Source organism: Talpa europaea (genome assembly GCF_964194135.1).
Source record: "Talpa europaea genome assembly, chromosome: 1".
Taxonomy (NCBI): domain Eukaryota; kingdom Metazoa; phylum Chordata; class Mammalia; order Eulipotyphla; family Talpidae; genus Talpa; species Talpa europaea.
In genome coordinates this window covers 27,989,231-28,013,629 of record NC_140073.1, presented here as the reverse complement: position 1 = coordinate 28,013,629, position 24,399 = coordinate 27,989,231, and the positions used below count along the sequence as shown (strand labels likewise).

The 24,399-nt window shown below is 34.4% G+C and overlaps 1 protein-coding gene across 1 annotated transcript in view; it reads left to right on the top strand.

Annotated features, from left to right (window-relative positions):
- The window catches only part of LUZP2 (leucine zipper protein 2), a gene marked incomplete at both ends in the record, with an annotated part of 299,358 nt that overhangs the window by 229,659 nt on the left and 45,300 nt on the right, over nt 1-24,399 (top strand). Inside the window, 2 exons of the mRNA XM_084237174.1 lie at nt 1,213-1,275; nt 8,384-8,446. Coding sequence (XP_084093300.1) covers nt 1,213-1,275; nt 8,384-8,446 — 126 coding nt within the window. The remainder of the gene's footprint in view (nt 1-1,212; nt 1,276-8,383; nt 8,447-24,399) is intronic.

Below are 24,399 nucleotides of genomic sequence, written 5' to 3'. Positions count from 1 at the left end.
TCCTTTCAAACCAAGGCAGCTGTACCCTATCACTGAATGATAAGAAAATAAAATCAAAAACGATGTTGAAAATCAGGTGGAATTGTGAGTAAAGAACTCTTAAATTTGATGTATTCATTCATTTATTCATTCACTCTGCATAAATTTCTTCAGTTGGCTCATGGTGCTTCTTAAATTGAGTTTTTTTTAGAGTCATTTATACATGAGGTGTACTTTACTGTTATATTGTTTGCACCTATAAAGAAAGTCCTGTTGGTTTTACAAAGTTTTCACTTCTTCTTTAGCTTGACTGTCTAAAAGGAATCCAGGTACCTCATTACTTAGGGGAAAAAAAAAAAACAGAAAAGATGAATAATAAAGTAAATGTTTAAGGTTTAAGGTTATATGGTTAGGAACTGGTAGCTTGTATGTTGGAAGTAAAAAATATTTGCCAATTGACCTAGATCAATCGTGGCAAGTCAAAAGGTTAACAAAGTGTCTATACTCACTTCCAGCCCATAGAGCACTCTTCTAAAGCCTGGAAAAGGAAATTGCTTCTGAGCATCAAGAAGCCTAAGTGAAATGTACAGAAATCAAGAATATAAAACGATTCTGAAACTATGGTCTTTAAAGGAAAGGCACATCCTGACAATGGGTCTGTGGCTATGTTATACTGGAACACAATGGGAGCAGCATCCAAATGATAGTGGGAATAAATGCTTGCTGTTCAGAGGCGTGCTTTCAGAAACTGGCACCAACTGCAGATTTGAAACTAAAATCATACTATATGAAGTATAGTAAAATCATACTTATATATATAATTATAGACAATAAAATAATATACTATAAATTAAATTATGCACTATATTATAGACTATAAATTAAATTATATACTATAAAATTAAGTATATATAATTATGTACTATAAAATTATATACTGTATATATAAAAATCATACTATAAAATCAAAGTGCTATATGAAAATAAAACACAAACTCAGTGTAATACCAAATAAAGTTCCAATGCATGTGTTCATGCTACTATATTAACATTTTAATGTAATAAAATAAACATTCTTTTACATTAAAGATTATGCTGAATTCATATAAAACCATTACAGCTCACATCAAGGAGAACCTATCTGTGATTAAAACAGAATAGCTGCTGAGATACTTAAGGAAATTCTTAATGTTTTGTTACTTCTTACCAATAAAACTATGTTTCTGTCTTTAGAATAAAAGCCTGAAAAATAAGCTGTTGTCAGGAAACAAGATGTGTGGCCTCCGTGCAGAAGAGGTGAGTATTTGGGTGTTCAGTAGGCTGCCTTTCTGTTTTAATAGTGGCTTTTTTGTTCTGTTGTGCTGTGCAGAAAACTTTTAGTTGGATGTAATCGCATTTGTTTATATTCTCTTTCACTTTTCTTGCTGTTAGAATCCACAAAGACATCACTATGACCAGAATAAAAGAGCTATTCACCTATGTTTTCTTCTATGTATTTTATGCCTATAGATCTTATATTCAAGTCTTCAATCCATTTTTAATTAAATTTAGTATATGATGTACTATAGTGCTCTCACTTCATTCTTTTGCTTATTGCTGTTCAGTTTTCTGAAAAGTGTTTTTTGAAGAAATTTCTTTTCCCTCCATTGTATACTCATGGCTCTTTTCTCATAAATTAATCATCCATATGTGTATACTTTTATTTTTGTGATATCAATTCTATTTCATTGATCTCTATGTCTATATTTTACTTCGGTTATGTACTGCTTTGATTACTGTAGCTTTGTAGAAGAGTCTGAAGTTAGGGACCATGTTCTTTTTTCCTCAGGATTGATTACCGATGACAACAAGCATAATTTTAAGGGTCCACAAGGCAGTATCATCATGTTTTATTATCCCTATTTGCTAGACCTAGGTTACATCCCTAGATAAGTTGAAGGAAGGCTGGAAAAGTTTATTAGGTTAATGGTCATGTGCCTATCCAAAACTTGGGTTTCTTTCATTAAATAAGGTAGGAATATTCCAAAAGTTATTATAAACATTATGCAAAAGTTATTATAAACATTAATGTTAAAGACTATTATAACACTCCATTTATAATGTCTTTACAATAACACAGTATGTGGTATAATTGAAATTTCCAATTCATGGCAACTAAAGGTTGATGCCAATTAGGGTGAATAATCAAAATCACAGCCTCGTAAATATATTCATTGTCATTTTTTTGTGTATTTTTTCCTTTTCATTTTGGATGCAAATAGACTTTTATATTTATAATTGCTAGAAATAGTATATATTGTGTAGTTTCTGAATATTACTTAGAAAAGGATAATCAGGTAGTAAAATTTTTGAATGAGAACTGTCAGAATTAAAGCTATATTCCAGGATGATTGAAATATCTCCAGGTTTCTGCACAACCCTCATGCACATGAAAGAGGGAAGGGTCCCAGGAGAAGGTATGTCTATGGTGTTTGGAAGCAAACACATAAACAACAATTGAGCCTTTCCAATTCTTTTTAGCTCCTAAGTTAAAAAATATCTCCTGTCACTTTTTTCTTCATCTCTGTTCCTTAGAGGGGATATTATTTCTGTATTATAACTTATGGATTCTTAGATGCTTTATACATTAGTATTGCTTGATATTAAAATGAATTGAAATACATTGATAATTATTTATTCATTTCCCCATCTCTTTATTTATGCAGCAAATTAAGAGTTATCATTTCAGATAATGCATACATATACTTTTATCTATCATGATATGTTCCAAAGAATATGGTACCAAATTTATTTATTTATTTTTAAAGATTTATTTATTTATTTATACAAGCGCTGGGTACAGTCAGAAGCGCGGGAGGGTGAGAGAATTCACCAGAGCCAGAGCTGGGAACAGAACAGGCAGACTGACAAAGTACACTGCTGAGGAGAGCAGCGGGAGTGGCAGGAGTGGTCTCTCACGCCATGTGGGACCCTCACCGGTGGCTGGGGATCAAATAGGCCCTACAGAGGCTGCGGGCAGCTTCACAGCCCAGCACTCAACCTCTGTGCCACCAGGGGAGGCACTATGGTGGCAAATTTAATTATTTTGTTTCACCACCTCTACCAAAACAATGTAATGATGATTTCTATTGGATTGGGAACTCAAATAGAGGGTGTCTTCTTGATTAGTGATTGTAAACATCTGGTATTCAAAGATATATAAAATATCCAGATCCTAGTGACAATAGATTTAATTTTCCAAGACAGAATATTAGAAACAATTCAGTCATCTACAAATACCATTTATCACTATTACTTCATGAAATAAATGTTATTTGAGCATAAAATTTAAGAAGACGAACTCTTAGAATTTAATATATTCATTTAAGTAGACTAAGTAAGCTGAGCTAAACTGTTCTATTATAATCACCTTCTTCCTTGTTGACTTTATTAAACTTCTTTATCTTTTTAGATAATTGCTAACATCCTTCTCCTCCTCATTAACATTATCACAAACTTTAATTTTGTTGAGGACTAAAACTTCGTTACACAGACACCGATGTAAAATTACATTTAAATCAGTAATACGAGCCTCCCTGGTGGCTCAAGGGGTTAAGACACAACCTGTGAAGCTATCAGCAGTCGCTGCAACATGAGTTCAATCCCTGGAAGGAGCTACCCACGTGGCACAGCAGATCTCTCCTGACTCACCTGCTGCTCCCCTCAGCAGTGTATTTTAGTCGATCTCCCTGTTCTGTTCCCCACTCTGTCTCTGGTGAATCCTCTCACCACCCCCACACACACCTCTGGCTTGTACCCCAGTTCTTGTATGTATAAATAATACATTTAAAAGAAAATTAGTGGCATCCCCAATATGTGATATCTCAACTGTTGGAAAGTTAGCCTTCTGATATTTTTAACTTTTCAAAGTGATGTAAGAAAGATTAAAAAACAAAACAAAACACCAAAGAGGTCATTGGGCTTTACAGCAATACACATTGCTTACTCAAAATGTCTGTTCTTACTTGGCATACTCTCATCACATCTTTAGATACAATTTTGCTTTGCAACTCCCTGAAAATTAGAAAAGTGGAATGTACCACTGCAAACTAGTGGTGAATTACTATTATGAAAATTACTTTTAAATAACCCTAACTTGTCTCAAGAAAGCTAGCTTTTCATGGTCACTTAGTGAAGAAATGAGATGTGGGTTTTTATTATAGCTTCTGAATGAATCATTGCATACTATAAAAATTGGCATTTTAATAATGTCTAAGTTAGAAAGGCTAGTTTCAATTGTATTTGGTTCATTCAACGTAATTATGAGTTAAAAATGAATCCCTAAAATGGTTAAAATGAGTCCTTTCTGTAACTTGAAAGACAGAACATGTTATGCAGAAGAACAGAAGTGAAGTTGGGGAAATAATGCACACCAGATGTAGTTATAATCTCTTCTCCCATTGATATTGCTCAACATTAGTTTTTAAAGAGTCTGTTTTCCTAAGAGACTGTCATAGCTATAAAGGAGTCCCAGACAGCAGATGGAACAGCAGGAAGAAAATTCCAATCAACTGTGCATTTGAAGTTGGGAAAGATAACAGAAATAGTCTTTTACCATCAGTTGTGCAAAATTAAGGATAGACATGGAAACCAGAAAATGTCTTGGAGATAAAGCTAATGTAATGAGTTACTCTGTCTGAAAAATCATTATTTTCAGTCAACTTGAGAAACTGTGTGAGGAAGAGCAGAATTGTAGTAAATGTAAAGTCCTTAGGTATAAGTATAAATCCAAAGGGCACTAATGTGACAGTCTCCCACATTGTAAATTCTACTTTGTTGCATGGTTAAAAATGTTCAGAATATGATAGGAAATTGCTGTCACTTCAGGAAAAGACTTATGCAATCAAAGATACTGTAAAATTGCAGTATGTCAGGATATGAATGCAATTTATTTATTAAAAAGGATTTTCATAGCAACAGTTACATACAATTTACCCTATTTAATTGTAAATTTTATGAATTTGAACAATGGATATCTTCAAGAGAAAGAGAGCATTTCTGTTTTCCCCCAAAATCTCCATTAATTTCTAATCAGATTTCTGTGCCTATTTTTTTCTGTTCCAGAATATCATATAAAAGATGCTATATAAAATATAGCTTCTGAATTATTTCACATAGTGTAATTCTTTTGTCATCCATCCACATTGTTGTATGTTTCAATTCATTTTTAAAAATTTCTTAACTCATTTTTAAAATTGCTCAGTGGTATTCCAGAATTCCATTTCATGAATGTACTATATATATATATTTTTTTTACTATTCACTAGTTAAAAGTCAGGTGGGTTGTTTCTCCTTTTTAACTATTATAAATAAAGGTACTATAAATATTTATTTATGTACATTATGATTTCTCTTGGGTAAATGCCTAGAAAGTATTGCTGTATAATTATGCAATGTGTGTATGTTTAACTTTATGAAAAACTGACAAAATATTTTCCCACAGTGACTATACCATTTTACATTCCCATTCAACTGTTTTTCCAATGGGATGTCGATAATCTATTTGTGTTCTTTATCCTGCTGAAGGACTGGAATCTATAATGTTAGATGGAGAAAGACTGATGTCCTTCTGTTAGAAGGTTTGAAATTGCGTCTGCTCTAGAAAATGGGAACAGCTGATCATCACCTGTGTCTTACTATTACAGTGTGATGGCCAAACATGTCTGCTGGGAGAGACTTCTTTGTTCAAAGCACATTTACTATTATACTGATCTTAAAAGTTGTTTCTTCTGAAGGACAAATACCTTTCACAACTTGACCTCAGCATCTGAGCATTTGAAGTGACTTCCTCACCTCCTGTCACATTTGCTTGTTGCCTTACACTTGGGCATATGTCAGGTCAAATTTGATCATCAGTGTTAACTTAGCCACATTTAATCTTAAATTAATAATTAGTTGAAAATGAACAATGAAAACTGAGACATGCAGTTGTATGGTTACATTTAGCATATAAAATTGAATTGTTGTTGAGGTATGAGTGACTTAAAATGTGTGTGTGAGTGTGGTGTGTGTGTGTTGTGTTAGAGAAATGCAAGAAAAGAACAATAAACACCCTTTAGGTCCTCCCTGGTGGTGCAGTGGTTAAAAGTGCTATCAAGTTATCGCCAGCCACTGCAGCACGTGTTGGATCCCCAGCCAGCCAGGGAGATAACCCACGTGGTGCAGTAGACCTCTTCTGTCTCACCTGCTGCTCCCCTCAGCAGTGTATTTCAAGTAGATCACTCATCCAGTTCTGTTCCCCACCCTGTCTGTGGTGAATCCACTCACCCCCGCACCTCTGGCCAACACCTCAGTTCTTACATGCTAAGTAAAAATATCATTTAAAAAAAACACACTTTAGGGCCTCCCTGGTGGAGCAGTGGTTGAGCCCTGGGCTGGGAAGCTGCCCGAAGCCTCTGCAGCACCGGTTCGATCCCCAGGCACTGGGCGAGGGTCCCACATGGCACGCAGACCTCTCCTGCCACCCACTGCTCCCCTCAGCAGTGTGTTTCGTCAGTCTGCCTGTTCTGTTCTCCACTCTGGCTCTGGTGAATTCTCTCACTCTCCCATGCTTCTGACTGTACCCAGTGCTTGTATAAATAAATAAATAAATAAAACTTTGGGGGAAAAAAACACCCTTTAAATATCACCTTGAAAAAATGGGCTTCCAAAAAAAAAAAAAAAGAAAAAATGGGCTTCCAAAGCTCTCCTGAAAAAAAAAGAAGGGAATGGAGGCATCACACTCCCAGACTTCAAACTCTACTACAAAGCCATAATCATCAAAACTGCATGGTATTGGAACAAGAACAGACACACAGACCAATGGAATCAAATAGAAAATCCAGAAATAAACCCACAGATTTATGGTCAACTAATCTTTGACAAAGGAGCAAAGACTATGCATTGGAGCAAAGAAAGTTTGTTCAATAAATGGTGCTGGGAAAACTGGGTCGCTACATGCAAAAGAATGAAGCTTGACTACTACCTCACACCATACACAAAAATCAACTCAAAATGGATTAAAGAACTAGACATAAGACCTGAAACCACAAAATACATAGAAGGAAATATAGGCGAAACACTACGTGATATTCACATCAAAGACATCTTTACAGACACATCACCCAAAGCAGTGATAGTGAAGGCAAAGATCAACAGCTGGGACTACATCAAATTAAAGAGCTTCTGCACAGCAAAAGAGACAATAACAAAAACAAAGAGAAACCCCACCAACTGGGAGAACATTTTTGCACACAACACTAATGATAAAGGACTGATCACAAAAATCTGCAAAGAGCTGATGAGACTCAGCAACAACAAAGAAAATAACCCAGTCAAAAAATGGGCAGAAGAGCTAAAAAGAAACTTCTCTGAAGAGGAAATGCAAATGGCCAACAGGCATATGAAAAAATGTTCAACATCACTTGTAATCAGGGAAATGCAAATCAAAACTACCATGAGATACCATCTTACACCACTGAGAATGGCACATATTAAAAAAAAAAACTAGCAACAACAAATGTTGGCGAGGGTGTGGAGAAAAAGGAACTCTCCTGCACTGCTGGTGGGAGTGCAAACTGGTCCAACCACTATGGAGAACTGTGTGGAGATTTCTGGACCTACTAAACATAGAGCTTCCATATGATCCAGCAATTCCACTCCTAGGTATTTACCCAAAGGACACAGAAACATCAATTCCAACGAACACCTGCACCCCTATGTTTATAGCAACACTGTTTACAATAGCTAAGCTTTGGAAACAGCCCAAATGCCCAAAAATAGATGACTGGATCAAGAAGATGTGGTACATATATACCATGGAATATTACTCAGCATTCAAAAAAGATAAACAGATGCCATTTGCAGCAACATGGATGGCACTGGAAGGGATCATGCTCAGCGAAATAAGCCAGAAAGAAAAAGAAAAATACCGGATGGTCTCACTCGTAGCAGGAATCTAGAAAACTTAAATAAGGGACCAGGAAAATGAATAACTGTAAGAAAGTGAAAATCAAAATCAACAAAAAACTATGAACCAGAGACACTTTTTGGGGGGTGGGTGGTGGGAGGAGAGGGATTGGGGTCAAAATGGGAGGTTGCAATTGTATGGGGAATATAAAAATAAAATCTATTATTTAAAAAATAAATAAATAAAAATAAAAAATGGGCTTCCTTGGAATGGACTTTTATGTTCATGTCTTGCCTACAATAGCTGTATGTCTGACTCCCCAGTAGAGATTAAGCTTTTCCGTTTCATTTCCAAACCAGTTGGGCTCCTTTTTATTTGGCTGTAAAATTTATTATTGTGCAATTTGAAAGAATTTAAAACTTCAGGTTTGAAATAGACATGAAATCAAAGCCCTAATCCATATTTCTGCTCTTGCAGTCAAGAAAAATCCAAGCCCAGCTGAAGGAACTTCGTTATGGCAAAAAAGATTTATTACTGAAGGTAAGCATCTTTCTCCTTTCCATCTCGTACTTGCTAGTCCGAGAACTCATTTATAAAAAACATTATTATCCTACCTTTAATTTCCAGATGTTTACAAGAATTAAGCTCATTTGCTGCATTGAAAATGCTTTTACTTTTATGCCTATTTAATGGTGATAAACTTAAATATGTTTTCTAGCTATATTCTTAATCAGAGGCAGACATCATCGAAAAGTCCCTTTGTAATCTGCTGTTATTTTTCACATTGAGGAATACTGTAGTTTAGAATATTTATATTGAAAGAGCATATATTGAGCATGTTTCCATTCCAGCATTTTTACTTCTGAGGATCTCTGCATAAATGTCTTTATTATTAAGATTCTTCATATTTAATCATTGTTGGTTATATTGATGATTGATTATATTGGTTGCTGATACTTTGCTTCACATCACTATCAAGTCAAGAATATAACATATTTATATCATTGTATCCAAATTTTGACAATTTGGGTGTATTTTGGTGACAAGCCAGAATCACCAATTCCTTTTGAAACTTCCACATTAAAATAGCATGTGTGCACTTGAGTATTTCCTCTAGAAATCAGCCATGTCCCACTTGATATCTCCACTCTATCTCATGCTGGAATCAGGGACATTATCACTTAAATTTCCATGTAGGATCAGCATGTGTCAGATCATTTTCTGATTATTTGAGTCTTCTATAAGGAAATTTTGTGAAACAGTTGTCCCTTAATTTTTAAGCCCTTGTGTAATTTAAGATAATTTTTGTGCATCTGTCTCTCATCATCTTACACTTAACTCAACCACAAGCTAAAACATGTTTAATGAGCAAAAGCACTTTCAGGACCATTCATTTGTTACAAGTGTCAATTCATCTCCTGTTAAATGAGCTTTGTCCCTAAAAATGTAGACAGTTTGCAAAAGAGGTTAGTTAGTGGGGTTACTTTCTTAAAAGATTTAACATAACAAACTTAAAAAAATTTAAGACATATGTATTTTGTTGCTCAAAATAATTTTAAAAGTCACTCAGGGCAAGTAACATTATCACCTAATCCTGGATCAGAAAAACCAAGTCTATGGAAGTTAAATGATTTCTTTTTTTTTTTTTTTTTAGCAGAATTACTAAGTAGCTGAGTTTTGTTCTATTCTAAGTCTTTTGGCTCCACTCACATTTTTCCCATTTATACATTTAAGAAGTATCTATAATAATTATAAGATCTAAAGGGCAAACATGAAAACTGGAACTGTAAATTAGTGACACAGACTGTCAGTAACTAAAAGTCAATGCTTTTTAAAAACAGAAGCATTTTCAGTACTAAACTGTGATACTTTGGTTTTATAATTGGCAATTGCTTAGGACAGGTTTATTTTCTGACTTCATACATTCTTGTCACATACCTTACTAGTTTTTGAAACTAGGATAAGAGTATGTTCTGTAGGTAGGATATAGAGGGAAATTAATTCACCTTGTTCAAATCAAATTTTCAGTCTTGTTGCTTCCATAATTAAAGCATAAAAGTCAACTAATATTTTTTCGATTTTTTTTCATTATATATAGCTATGGAGTGATATGCAAAAGTATATATTCAAACACTGAAAATCACATCATAGAACTTTTTAAGAAACTAAGCCCAAAGCTTTAAGGTGACTTATCTATGAGTACACAATTGCAATATAAGTCTCCTAATTTCATGTTCATTCATTTGTGCAAAATTATTGATTGAGCGCATATTATCTGTCAATTACTGAAGAAAGTTTTCTTCCATTTGACTAAGATGCCTTTGATTTGAAGATAGTAGATAAATTCCAAGATATATTGATTTCTCAGAATTTTTCATTATTTTGTAATGAAATGTGGCATGTGGCATTTTTCTTGGAGGGGATTTTTTGTAGTTTAGGCATCCAAAGTTAAATTATTTAAGAACCACTGCTTTACACATTAACCCTCACATTTTCCTATTTTATTTAGGCAACAGTAAATTATTATTAATTATAAATAATGTTATTAATTATAAATAATGTTTGTTTCATGTTTCTGTAGTTTTCTTTTTTATTCTGTTCAGTATTAGAAAATTGAGTTGTATTCTGCAACTGCCAGACAGGTAGTTGTTTTAGAAATAATTTTTAGAATGTTTATCACTTTATTTGTTTTTATTTTACCATTGTAACTAATATTTTCCATAATTCAGGATTTGAAAAAAAATATGTTGTGAGATTACACATAGGGGGATAAAAACCATGTTAATTGGCATATGCCAAGAACTGTAAATACATTTAAAAAGTGAGTAACTTTGTGTATCCCCATAGCATTCATTTGCCTGTTCCACAAATTGTTAATGCATCATGGTGTTCTTTCCCAGTAAGTGTGAATCTAGCTTCAAAATTATTCTTATTCCAAGATTTGAAGCTGTTCCTAAAAGACAGTCACAGTTACTACACAAAATAAGCCTATTTGCCATCCCTGAATGAACTTTAATGAACTCAGTTTTCAGTCTCTAGAGAACTGCAGGATTTGTTCATCATTGCCATACCATTGAAGTAAATAATAATTGCTACATGTTCACCAAAACTTTGCAGAGAATTATAAGGCTAAGAAATGTAGTGAATAAAAGTCATAAGTGGGAGTCTCTGTGCAGAAAATCAAAATGAAGACAATTAACTTTAGATCAGCCCTAGAACCTTTCCCCTGGGGTTTGAGAAAATGGGGTGAAATTTAAATTGTTGATCTTTAGTAGGAGATTCCTGGTAGGTCAAACCACTATGGAAAGCTGTATGGAGATAAACTCATGCAATTTGCAGCAACATGGATGGAGCTGGAAGGGATCATGCTCAGCAAAATAAGCCAGAAAGAAAAGAAAAATACCGCATGGTCTCACTCATAGCAAGAATTTAGAAAACCTAAATAAGGGACCAGGAAAAGAATAACTATAATAAAGAAAAAATCAAAATCAACAAGCAACTATAAGCCAGAGACACATTATGGGGGTGGCGGGGAAAGGAGGGGTTGGGGTCAAAATAAGGAGGGTGCACGTGTATGGGGAATATAAAAAAAATAAATCTTACAAAACAATAAATAAATAAATAGTTGATCTTTTCTACCTAATCATTTTTAAATGTCGTAACATTTTTTTTATTATCTAGAAGATGAAATTGTTGGAAGTTTGAGGAAGAAAGCAGTTATATAAGGCTGGCCAGTTAGGCATGACTCCAAGAAAGGAACTTGGCTTAGTGGAATATAGGGTTATGGTGATCATTGTGCTAGATTTTTCTCCCGCATTCTGTTTATTGAGGTAACATCTCTGTATCTGCTTCAGGGGTTGTAAGTTCAAACCTCCACAAATTTTATCATTTCAATCCTGCCTACCACCGGTGGCCCAAAACTTTCTACCATGTTCCACTGGGAACCCCCCTCCTCCACACCCATCTCATCACCCTCCCCTTCTGGTTGCCTTAGCTTTGCAGTCAGACACTAATTGTTTTTACTGCTTTGGTTTTGAATGACCCATTGTTATGTTTCTCTGTATTCCATATATAAGTGACCGCATCCAGTATTTGTCTCTCTCTTTGTGACTTATTTCACTTCATATTATCGTCTACAGTTCCATCCATGTTGCTGTTACCTATTCTTGTCTTCTTCATTATGTTTTACATATGTCTTGGCTTAGGAAGACATATTCCCACTGAGTAGGGCCCTCACCCTTTACTAAGTGCTGTTGACTCTGCTTGCATTACATGTAGAGCAGTGGAAAATCATGGGCCTTTGGGAATGTTATATGGAATATTCCAATGTTCATTCTGGGCACAATCTTCACCCACTGATGCCCTGGTTTCTTTACAACCCAAATGCTGCTCCTTATTTTGTGTGAGATATCAACTGTTTTTTTTTTTTGTTTGTTTTATTTTTATTTTTATTTATTTATTTATTTATTTTGTGGGACCCTCGGCGGCTGGGGAACAAACCCACGCTGCAGAGGCTGTGGGCAGCCTCACAGCCCAGCTCTCAACTGCTGCGCCAGCAGGGGAGGCCTGAGATATCAACTGTTTCTTCTGAGCACACTGAAAGTTCAACATGTGTTTCTGATCAGAAGTCCTCTGAGGTTCTGAAAGTATAGATTAGAAAGTTTGGCCTTGGGTAGAATTACTGCTCAGAGGCATAGTATTTCATCTAATTAAATTACAGTGGTATCTCCACTCTCTAGATTTTTTTTTTTTTTTGGTATTTTGAATGTTAAGTACAAATAAAAAACAGTGAAGAGAACAGTAACTTCCCTCATTATACAATTTTTGTAATGACTTGTTGATCATTTCCTTTATATTAATGGTAATGCCAAATATAATTTCAGAAAACAAGAGGAAGTTATTCTCCTTTGTATACTTCTTTGACAACACATTTAGATGTTCTCCTGGGGATGGCAGGAGACAGATCAGAAGTATATTTATGAATTTGCTTTATAGCCCTTCATTTAATTGTTGTTACTCAGTGACTAGGATGTTTGTTAAGCCAAGCATAATAAAAGAAGACGCCAGTTACCTCTGAAGGTAATTGCATAGAAAGCTGATGTAACTGACAAAATTTAAGGGAATGTTAAAAAGGAGAGTTTTCTATAAATTTCACAAATTTTGAAAAAAGAATGACTAGCACATGAAGGCAAAAGCAGAATCCTCGAATAGAATATACTGGGAGTCTTTTATTATGGCAGCACTACCATTTCAACTATTGCCCTTATATATGTCTTTATTTTTTAATTAATTAAAATTTTCATTGAGTGATATTTGGATACCATCATCAGATATTATTACCATAGTGCAACCACCACCAGTTACCCATAGTTCTCCACCATAGTCCATTTTGCTTCCTTCTCTCTTTGTTCTTAACCCTCTCCTACTCCCTCCCCCAAATATGCCTTTAAAGACAAATTTGATTTGAACTTAACCTATTGGAGAAACAAGTTATATCAACTAAGTTTTCAATAACACAGTACCTTCACATCAGAAGATCATATAACATATTCAGTTCTAGTCTCAGGAACAATATTTGTTAAATCCCCCAACATCATTGCCTCTGTTTGTAAGTTGGACAATTCAAAGCTAGTTTTTTACATCTTACAAAATTCTAAATGTTGGAGAATTTCCTTTTCAATCCTGATTACAGTTGATATTTTTATGTATCTATTTGATTCCCATGAAGATGCCAATCATATATATAGAAATTCATATTTTTATGGAATCCATTTCCACCACAATCTTTATTTTAGTTCCCTTCTTTATTCTTTGTCTCTACTTGCTCTTTCTTTGCTCAATGTCTGCTCTCTTTAAGAACTCTTCAGAAAGAACATCTAAATCTGTGCTATAATTGTTTTGTCAACCTCATGAACATTTGTGAGTTTGCCAAAGGTAAAACACAATTTTCTGTTAACGGTGAAATAAACTGGCAAGGTCAGGTGGGATGTGTATTATTTGAGTAGGCAATGATAATGCCTGTGCTCTGAACTCATACTATTTAAAGTGAAGTAAAAATATACTGTTATCGGCACAAAAATTTCAGGGTTTTTTCCCAACTACATAATCTCTTCTTTTGTCAAATGCAAAATCTCTATCTTGTCCCAGCCCTAACTGCCTCCTCTCCAGAAATAGAAGTATGAAAATTTCCCAGTTCTGGAACTGTCTATATCAGATATATTATACGGTGTGTGGAAATTCTATGAATTTTTTTTGTGTAAAATATTTTTGTTTAAACGGTGGCTTTTGTGACAAGTCAGATAAAACATATTACACAGTTATGAAACACATAATATGAGGCCGAGGCATGTATTGCATGCCACAAGAGATAGGAACGAGCATTTCTGAGACTATTTTACAACTTTACATACAAAAGTCATTACTTGTATCAAAACTCAGCCACACCTACTGAATATTTTGTCCACTTCTTCCAAAATAGGTATAAAAATGTATTTAAAAAAATATGTATTTGAGGCAAGGGATCTGTCTCTTTAATAGCTCTTTCATCTACCTGGAACCTGAACTTAAGTAGTGTCTTAGCTTTGTATGGTATCAATATCTCTGTCAGTAACTGTGGATAAGATTAATCCATATATTGCAAAATTATTTGACAGATTCAGCTGGGATGATACATGCAAATGAGTTTTACAAAAATATTTTGTATACCATTATCAATTAACTATTTTCAGTTTTGATTTTGTTTTCCAGGGGAGAATTTATTTCCCGAGATATTAACAAGTCACTTTTTCAAAGTTTAAACATTTGTTGTTCTCAGTCTTCTCCAAGAAATGCATCATATCTCCTGATTAGGTCTTCATAATTCACAGTCTCTGAGATACCTAAAACTACAATCCAAGATTTTATTCCTCTTTAAGAGGCAGAACTGCCTTTAACACCAGGGAACTAGAATTCATTCACTTTATTTTAAGCACGCACATTTGTTTTACTTATATTTTAAGACAAAAGAGAATATTCTGGAGACAAAAAAAAACTCTTGTTTTATAGTTTTATATTATTTACATGGCAGTCAAGGACTAAGGGCATAATAGCTTTTCAGACATGAAAATTGTTGGGATATATTTATTCCCTAATAAAGTTTTTACATCATGAATTTCTTTATTAAAGAAAATAATAGATGTAACGATGAAGAAATAATTGCATGTCTAAACATAATTGTAGCTGACCCTTTTCTGAAGACAGATTATATGAATGATTACATATTCTTTTTCAACTGTCTTTAACATATTGTTTTGTGGGAAAATAGATGGAAATTGTCTCTAATATTAGTTAGATGTATAAGAAGCCTTTACTAGTATAATTTGATTTCATGCTTGACTCTATCTTAGGCAAATTTGATACACTGATATAATGACAATTCATTCATTAAAATATATAAAATCTTCAAAAATAATATTATTAAAAATAGCTCTTTGGATTTTTTATTGTTTCAAATTGAGAGAAACTATGTTATCTCAATATTACAAAACTCCTGCGTTCTTCATGTTGTTGCACTTAATTTCACTTTATATATTTTGTGAATAATGGTGATCACATATTCCCAGTCACTTATTTGAAACCTTCATGTGCATGCTACTTAGATTTTCATATTAAGCTAATTTGTAACACTTTAGTAGCAACCAAGACTAGTATCTTTTACTGTTTAATTCAGGATGGGACATGATTTTTGCATTTCAAACATAGATGGTATATGGCTCAGACAAAGTTACAAGATGTTTTATTATAGTAGCTTCTGAAATAATGTCCTTTCATTTACTTTGAATTACTTTGTTTTGGTGTGATGGTAAGTGGGATTACTCTCTTAATTTCTTCCCTCTTGATCTCATTGTCTGTAGTATGGGGACAATTTTTGTGTATTGACTTTATACTCTACCATTTTGCTATACTGTTGTTTCAACTAGTTTTTCCATAGAATCTTGAACATTGTTTATGTATATTATCATGCCATCTTCAAGTCATGATAGCTTTACTTCTTCTTCCCCATTTTGGATTCCTTCACTATCTTACAATTGTCTAATGCTCAACCTAGAACTTCCAGTACTATGTTGAACGGCAGTGGTGAGAATGGATACCTTATCTTGCACCAGATCTTAGTAAAAAGGCTTCAGTTTTTCACCATTGAGAATGATATTAACTATGGGATTGTTGTAAATGGATTTTGTTATGTTAAAGTATGTCCCATATATCCCATTTTTAAGGGTTTTCATCAAAATGGAAGTAGGATCTTATCAAATGCTTTTAGCATCTATTGATATGTTTATATGATATTTATTTTTCTTTTTGTTGATATGATGAGTTATGTTGATTGATTTTTGGATGTTGACCCACTCATGTCCCTGATTTGAATCCCTCTTGGTCATGGTGAGGAGAGAGTCACTGATCAGTAGACATATTCTTACCACATTAGAGAAGCTTAATTGAAGAGTGACTTTAGACCAGACCATGATGGTATTGCATCAAAGTCTGCTCTTTCAGTTACTCAGTAAATATTTGTACAAGAAAATAAAGTAAAAACTCAAAAAGTAAAGGGGCAAGGGTGCAAAGGGTTAAATCTCAGCATTGTGGAGATTCTGGCAGCCACTGCAGCACAAGTTCAATCTCTGACCTGGGTGTTAACCCACATGGTGCAAAAGACCTCTCCTGTCTCTTCCTCTGGTCCCTCAATAGTGTATTTCAGTCAGTCTACCTGTTCTGCTCCCCACTCTGTCTCTGGTGAATCCTCTCACTGCCCCACCCACCCTGCACCTCTGGCCTGCACCCCAGCTCTTGTATGCATAAAAAAATAAAATCTTAAAAAAAAATCAATAAGTAAAGTGAGGTGTGTTGTCTTTATTGACAGTCTAAAAACTGTGCAATGACTTTAGCATGCATCATTATTTATTTAAACTGTCACATGAACTTGTTGAAATACATGTTACAAGTGGAAAGAGACAAAAGAAGAAACTGGGTAACATGATGGTAGGAAATCATGAGGGACATTAGTTTGATGTTAATAAAGTGTGAATATTTTTATAAATAGTAATTCCTTTTTTTGGTGGCAAAAATTTCAGGCATCTGATGGCTTTTATATGGAACGCAGCTTTCCTTTTTGTTTTGTAATTCTCTTGCCATGGTTCCTGGTCATGGCTGATCTTTCCAGCCAATTAGGTGTGTACCCCAACAACTTGGCACCATCTAGGTGCTTCTAACTGATCAGGAGATCCAAGAGTACTAGGACAAAAAGAGAGTCTAGGACAAAAAGAGAGAAAAAGGTAACTGATTATAAAAACATTTTAAAACATTATAAAAACATTACTCAGAAAATAGACTCCAGAAAAACCATGTCACAATCTAGTATTTTTATATTTCTTTTTAATAAGTAATTTAATGATAATGGAAACTATTGCTACTTAATGGAGTATAAAACTTTCTCATTTAAACCTAGACTGCTAGACTGTGAAAAGAAGTAAAATTAATTATCCTAGGTAATAAGAAAAAAGTGGGAATACTTGTATTGGTCTTACCAATGTTAGGCATTTAAAAGCCTGTATTTTATTCCCAACAGGAATCATTATCTTCATCTCCAACTGAAAAAAGAGGCAACAATATGAAAAACTAAAAGCAGAAATTGTATATCTAACCCTTAGTCTAACACTGTTCCTTAGAGTAAGAATTAGAAAAAGACAAGTACATTTATGCCTCTTTTGCCTCATGTGTAAAATGAGATTAATTATAAATTGCATATACTTTGAGAACCTAATGCAATGATACAATAAATCATCAAGTTAGTTTAGTGCCTCACATATATTAAATGTATAGCAAGTATTAACTATTTATTACTGTTCAAAAAGAAGGAAATCACACTTTTACTTTCTACCATAATATTGATAACCAAGTGTTTTGTGTTCTGCTAGAAGCTTGAATCAAATCCAGACTTACCTACTTTTAAGTGAGTTGTATAACTTCTCTGAACTACTTTCCTTCCTGTTTAATGGAAACCTTACTCCACTGCAGAATTGGCAGGGAGAGATAGGGTATGTGAAACAGCAACTTAGTAGACACTCTGCAAATGCCAATTGCCATCATCTGCCCTTCTAGTTTGTTTTTTGAAATATATGCCTTCAGAAATAGAAAGGTAAACTTTCCCCTCCTGATGTAAAATTGAGAGGTGCAGCTGTGTTTACATAGGAGGGACACAAGTGTAATCCACAACATATCCCACTGGGCATGGAATTGTGAATCCTTTCATAACCTCAAGGGAATAGTGGAAAGTTCTTTTCTTTCAGACTCCAAATATGAAGATATTGGGGCAGCCTGAGTTGTAGACTATCAATATATTATACTTCATAATTTAAACAAGCCTTCTGGCATATCATAGTTGGGTTTTACTCATTTAATATTTATTATGGCTATCTAAAATCATGGTAGGACTTTAATTCAAAGCTTTATTCCATGAATTGTAATATCAGCCTTTTTTATTTTTATTTCATTTCAGGTTTCATTTCAGGCTATAAAATTGTTTTACATCATTGTTTTTGTATTACAGTTACAGGCTCTACCCCTTGGATATTGTTTTGAACTTTTAACTCTTTAGTGTCTCTTATGAGAAAACAAAGTATATTAGTTAAAAACTCTAGTTGCACAGATATGAAAAAGAAAATTATGGTTGAAACCCATATTCCCACCGTTATCCCCATCTGAAAGAAAATTTATAGCATATTTATTTTAAAATCAGCTCTATTGAGGTATATAGATATTTAGTATAATTATTTGTTTTAATTTGGACAAAATTGCTAAATTTTCACCTACCCATAATGATATGTTCACATAATGAAGACACATGACATTTTGGGGATCTCAAAAGAGAAAGTTATCTCAGTTAAGCCCTTCTCCCATCTCTAAGATTATTGTGTTGCCTTTGATGGGATGTCATAGTAAAAAAAAAACAACAGTATAATGTTTTTAATTTACCTCCATTGTTCTGTCAATCATTTGTTCCTTTTTAATTAAATTCCATCTAACTTCATTTAAGTGGATGAACACACCTCTTTTTGTTTTGCTATTCATCTGCTAATTAATACTTTACTTATTTCTGGTGTGGGATTATTGTGAATAATTCCGCTTTGAATACTTACACTGAGTCTTTTATGCATGAATATTTTCATTTTCATTGGTCAACCCTAGAGTAGAATAGTTAGAAAATGCTGTGTCTGTTTAATTTTATAAGATACTCTGGAGTTGAATGTTTTACTGCACTCCCATCCACAAAATGTAAAGGAATTACATCTTTTACTTTCTTTCCCAAATAGTTGATTTGGTCAGGTTTTTAAACTACTTTCTAGTAGTTGGGTATTGGTAAAGGTTAGGGTCATATATATGTTAAGTATCACAACTATGTGTCATGAGCAAGAAATACTTTTTCATTAAAAAGTAAACAAATAATAATAGCAAGTATTAGTTTAATGGTTCAGTATTGACTAGACAGATTGCTACTAACTCACACACACGATCACATATAATCCTCTCAACAAGTCTTTAAATCACTGGTTTCCAATTTTATATGCACATTAAAATTGTTTTTAAAATTCTAAAGTTCAGGCAACATTCCAGACCAATTAAATAAAATATCTGTAAATGAAACAGAGAAATTCATTTTTTTTGGAGCTTCCTGGTTGTCTTTAATGTGCAGTAAGTTTGGGAACCACAACTTTAAGGTCAGTCCTACTATTATCAACCACAGATTTCAAATGAGATAACTTAAACACAGAGATTAAGACACTCTAAGAGGCTGTTTGCACCCAAATGTTACATTATATAAATCAATAAAATTACATATGATTTGTGTATATTTAAGATTATATATCTCATTATATAAACAAAAATGCATATATAAGAAGACAAAGTATTTGAAAATTAATATAGAGAAGAAAGTCAGAGAACATGATATCTCGTTGGCTGATTGGAAGTGTGGTATTGTGGCTAGAGCAATTAACAAACATTTATTCGGAAGACACTGGGGCTTCAACTGAGTTTGGAAAGACAAGTCAAAATGCAGGTCTCCAAATTGGGGAAGTTTCTCTGGGGCAGATGGCACATCATTGTCAGATGGTCTCAGGTCTATGAGAGCCTGGGGAATTTGAACTTGGCAAATAGTGAAATGAGCCACTAGTGACCTGGCAAGAGCTTATACAGAAAGATGTGCAGAAGTTAGGTATTATAGTGTATTCCAGTATATCATTTATTAAAGCTTTCCTGAATTTAACTGAGTAATATGGATGGATTTATCATGAATGCAAATTCTATTCACTATCTACACTTACAGAAAGTTTTGAGTTTGCGTACACTGCTATAGAAAGCAGTGAGTGCCAATTCTCTTTAAATCTGTGCAGTGAAATCATAAATTCTTTGCAAGCTGGAAACCACATTTCAGCATTAATTGCCAGATGCCACTGGCAAGGAGCACATTTCCCTGAATAGACTGCTATTTGCCAGTTCCAGAGATTAGCAATATAATTGGATGTCAAAATGCATCCTTTCCGCATCTTTCTCCACTCCTCCCTGCTGTTTTCATAATAGGAAAACCTGAAAGGAATGAAGCAGGTGATCTTATTTAATTCTGGAACTCAGAAGCCTACAGTAAGAGGTAGAGAGATGTTTCCAACACAACTACATGTATTCATAACCACATACAATAGTGATTGTAAAATATTTCTTCTAAATATTTTTCTACATGTTAACGTACTTTGTATTGGTTCAGACTCACTTCACCAGTCCTGAATCACTGGCAGGATTCCCTAACCTCATTCTTTGCCTCCTCCAAGCTGTCTTTCTTCTACACGAAAGAAAGAGGACTTCTCTTATTAAATTTTAATGTGCCCCTTATTCCACTTCTAAACCCACCACTGTCTGTCCATTCCTTACATGGTTAAGGCCACCCTCTCCAGCATGGTCTGAGAGTCTCAGCCCTACCTGCCTTTTCATCTCATCCATATTGAGCACCACACAGTAGAAATCTTCTATTTCTTGTAGTTTTCCATTTATTATCTGTGTTTTTCTTCTTAAGTTTGTTTTCTTTGACTGATCTGTCTTTCCAACATTTCTTTGCCTGACTATTTCTTGATAATGTTACAAGTTTTATTTGAGATATGCTTCATGTAACATGAAATCTATATTGTAAAAATCATTGGTTTTATTATATACACAGATGTCTGGGACCACACTCAGAATCCAATTTTAGAACACTTTCAGCACCACAAGAAGATAACAATATCTAATAATGGTCACTGCCTATTCCCCTTCTTACCAACACTAGGCAAATGTTCTTCTAATTTATGTGCCTATCTACTTTCACATTTTAAACATTTAGTATAAATCGAATCATATACTAGCTGGTATTTTGTGAGTGATTTCCTTCACTAAGCATAATATTCTCAAGGCTCATTTTCTATAGAGCCTATTTAGTCATCAAATTATAGTCATTAGCTTGTTTCTACTTTTTGGATATTATTAACAATGGAGAGAGAAAGTAGATTTGGTTCTTACACAGTTTGGCAATCTCTGCAACCTGATGTGATTGTTTAACCCAAGAAGATGAGAAGAAAGTAGAACAATTATATAGAACAATTATATAATTTTAGGATATATTTTATTATCATTCTCAATAATGATATCTGCTTCTCTTCTCCTTATTTCATCCTATGAATTCAAGTTATCAAAATGTGTCATTTCGTTAATCCAATTCAGCTTTTCTTCTGCTCCTTGTGTGTGCTGTCATTATTGACAATTATATTACATTTATAGATGTTACAAGAGTAATAATACTTTACATATATAATGTGGTTGTTGATAATTGAAAGAAAATAAGAGGAGAGGGCTGCGATTATATCTTAGAATTCTTTTTTTTTTTTAAGATTTATTTATTTATTTATAGGAGCACTGGGTACAGTCAGAAGTGGGGAGGGTGAGAGAATTCACCAGAGCCAGAGCAGGGAGCAGAACGCGCAGATGGACTGAAATACACTGCTGAGGGGAGCAGAGGGCGCGGCAGGAGAGGTCTGCGTGCCATGTGGGACCCTCTCCCGTGGCCCGGGATTGAACCAGAGCAACGAGCTTCGCAGCCCAGCCCTCAACCGCTGCGCCACCAGGGAGGCCCATCTCGTATAATTCTTAATTACCTTTACTAGTGCTCCTTTTTAAGGATTTATTTATTTATGCATACAAGAACTGGGGAACAGGCCAGAGGTGCGGGGGTGAGAGGATTCACCAGAGACAGAATGGGGAGCAGAACAGAGGTTCGTCTTTTCATGAGCACTGAATTACTATCTGTCATCACTCCCTTTCAGTCTGAAAAATCTCCCTTTGGTGTTTTTCTAAGACAGAGCTCCTAGCAATTAATTCTGTTTTGTGTTTGTGTGTGTGTGTATATAAGTATGTCTGTTTATTTCTCTTCATTTTTTAATAGATAGCTTTGTTAGATATAGATTATTAGGTAACTGGTTTTTCCCTTTATTTCTCCTCTAAATATGTCATCACACTTCCTTCCAGCTTCCATTGTTTCTTAGAAGCCAGATGTTAGTGTTGGGAGGTCTCAATGAGTTGGTGGTCTCTTGATGTTTATAGTAAGTCCTTTTCAAGTTTGCTTTTCAATATTTTATCCATGAGTTGTCTGATCTGGATCTTTTTAAGTTTGTTGTATATGAAGTTTGTTGAGTTTGTTCTATGTATTGATCATTCTTTTTCAAGTTTGTAAAATTTTCCAGCTACTTCAAATGTTTTTCATCTTTTTGTTCTTTCCGGTATGAATATGTCAGCATACTTGAGACAGATATGTCTCTGAGACTGTGTTCATTTCCATTCATGGTTTTCCCTCTTTGTTCTTTAATCCCATAACCTCTATCAGTACTAAATCAATTTTGATGATTCTTTCTCCCTCCATATCAAAAATAGTATTAAGACCATTAGTGGTGATTATTTTAATTTGTCTGTTGCACTTTTTATTTTATTGTTTTTGTTTGTGTTATTTATTTATTTATTTATTTTTAAAGATTTACCCACTTATGCATACAAGAACGGGGGTACAGGCCAGAGGCATGGGGGGGGGTGGGAGGATCCACCAGAGACAGAGTAGGGAACAGAGCAGGCAGACAGACCAGAATACACTGCTGAGGGGAGCAGCAGGTGAGTCAGGAGAGGTCTGCTGTGCATTGTGGGTTTCTCCCTGGCAGGGGATCGAACTCATGCTGCAGTGGCTGCTGCAGTGACTGCCTCATGGATTGTATCTTAATCTCTTGCACCACCATGGAGGCCCTAGTTTGTATTTTTTAAATTTTGTTCACAATGAAAGCTATGCCACATTCCAGAACATTCTGTTCTTTATTTTTTTATTTTTTTAAATGTATGATATACCATTATTTCAAATCCTTGTTTGTTTTTTCACAATATAGGATTTCTCCCCTCAGGTGTCATCACCATAGCTTTCCCACCACCATTAAAGCATCCGTAGTTATTTGCATGCTCAATTCTGTAATTTCCACTTTTACTTTTAAATTCCAGTCCCTTTATAGCTGTTCTTTATTTGATGAGACATTATGATTATACCTTCTTTTAATTATTTAAACATTTCCCTTTAGTCTTTTGACCATATTTATAATTCCTTTGAACATTTGTCTGCTATATCTAGCATCTCAGATGCCTCAAAGGCATTCTGCTACCTGATTTACCTATGCATGAATTGTAATTTCCTATTACTTTTAAATTTTCATTTTTTCCTAAAAACTGATGTTTTAGTTAATGTATTCTGAATCTCAGTACTACTTCCACCCCTCTTCTGAGTATTGCATTTTTACATCTTTATTCTTTATTTACTGCTTTGTGGCTTTACTAAAGTAAATCTGAAATGTAGTTCCCCTTTCATTGTTTAGTCTTTGATACTCCTGCTCAGATTCTTTCATTCATCTTCCAGCCAGATTAGTCAAGAGCCTTTCCTTGATTACCATAAGGAACTAATTGGTTAAAAATGTTCACCCTTTGCTATTGGTCCTGTGTGTTTCTTGGAAACTGTTCATGATTCAAGGAACTGACTGTTTTGTCTCATATTAATCTAGGGACTAGTTCCTTTCCTCTCTACTTGCTCTCAAGAGGGCACACAGGATTTGGCATGAAAATAGTTTCCCAGATTGTTGGAGATGAATATGTTTTTATTTAAAAACCTCTCTTCCAAGGTATTGTCCTTGGCTCAGAGTAAGTAGCTTATTGTTCGGCTAGTGTTAGGTCATAGATTGTGCTTAATCCGATTATGTCACTGAGGCTTCATGTCTTTGCTGATGAATCTGTGGGTGACTTAGGGAATGCTTTCAATGCTACTTCTTGGCTTCACTCTTTTAGAGGAGAATTCTCAGAGCAGATTTTCATCACACATTGCTGAGGAATAGGGTAGTTCAAATGCCATTCACCTTGCT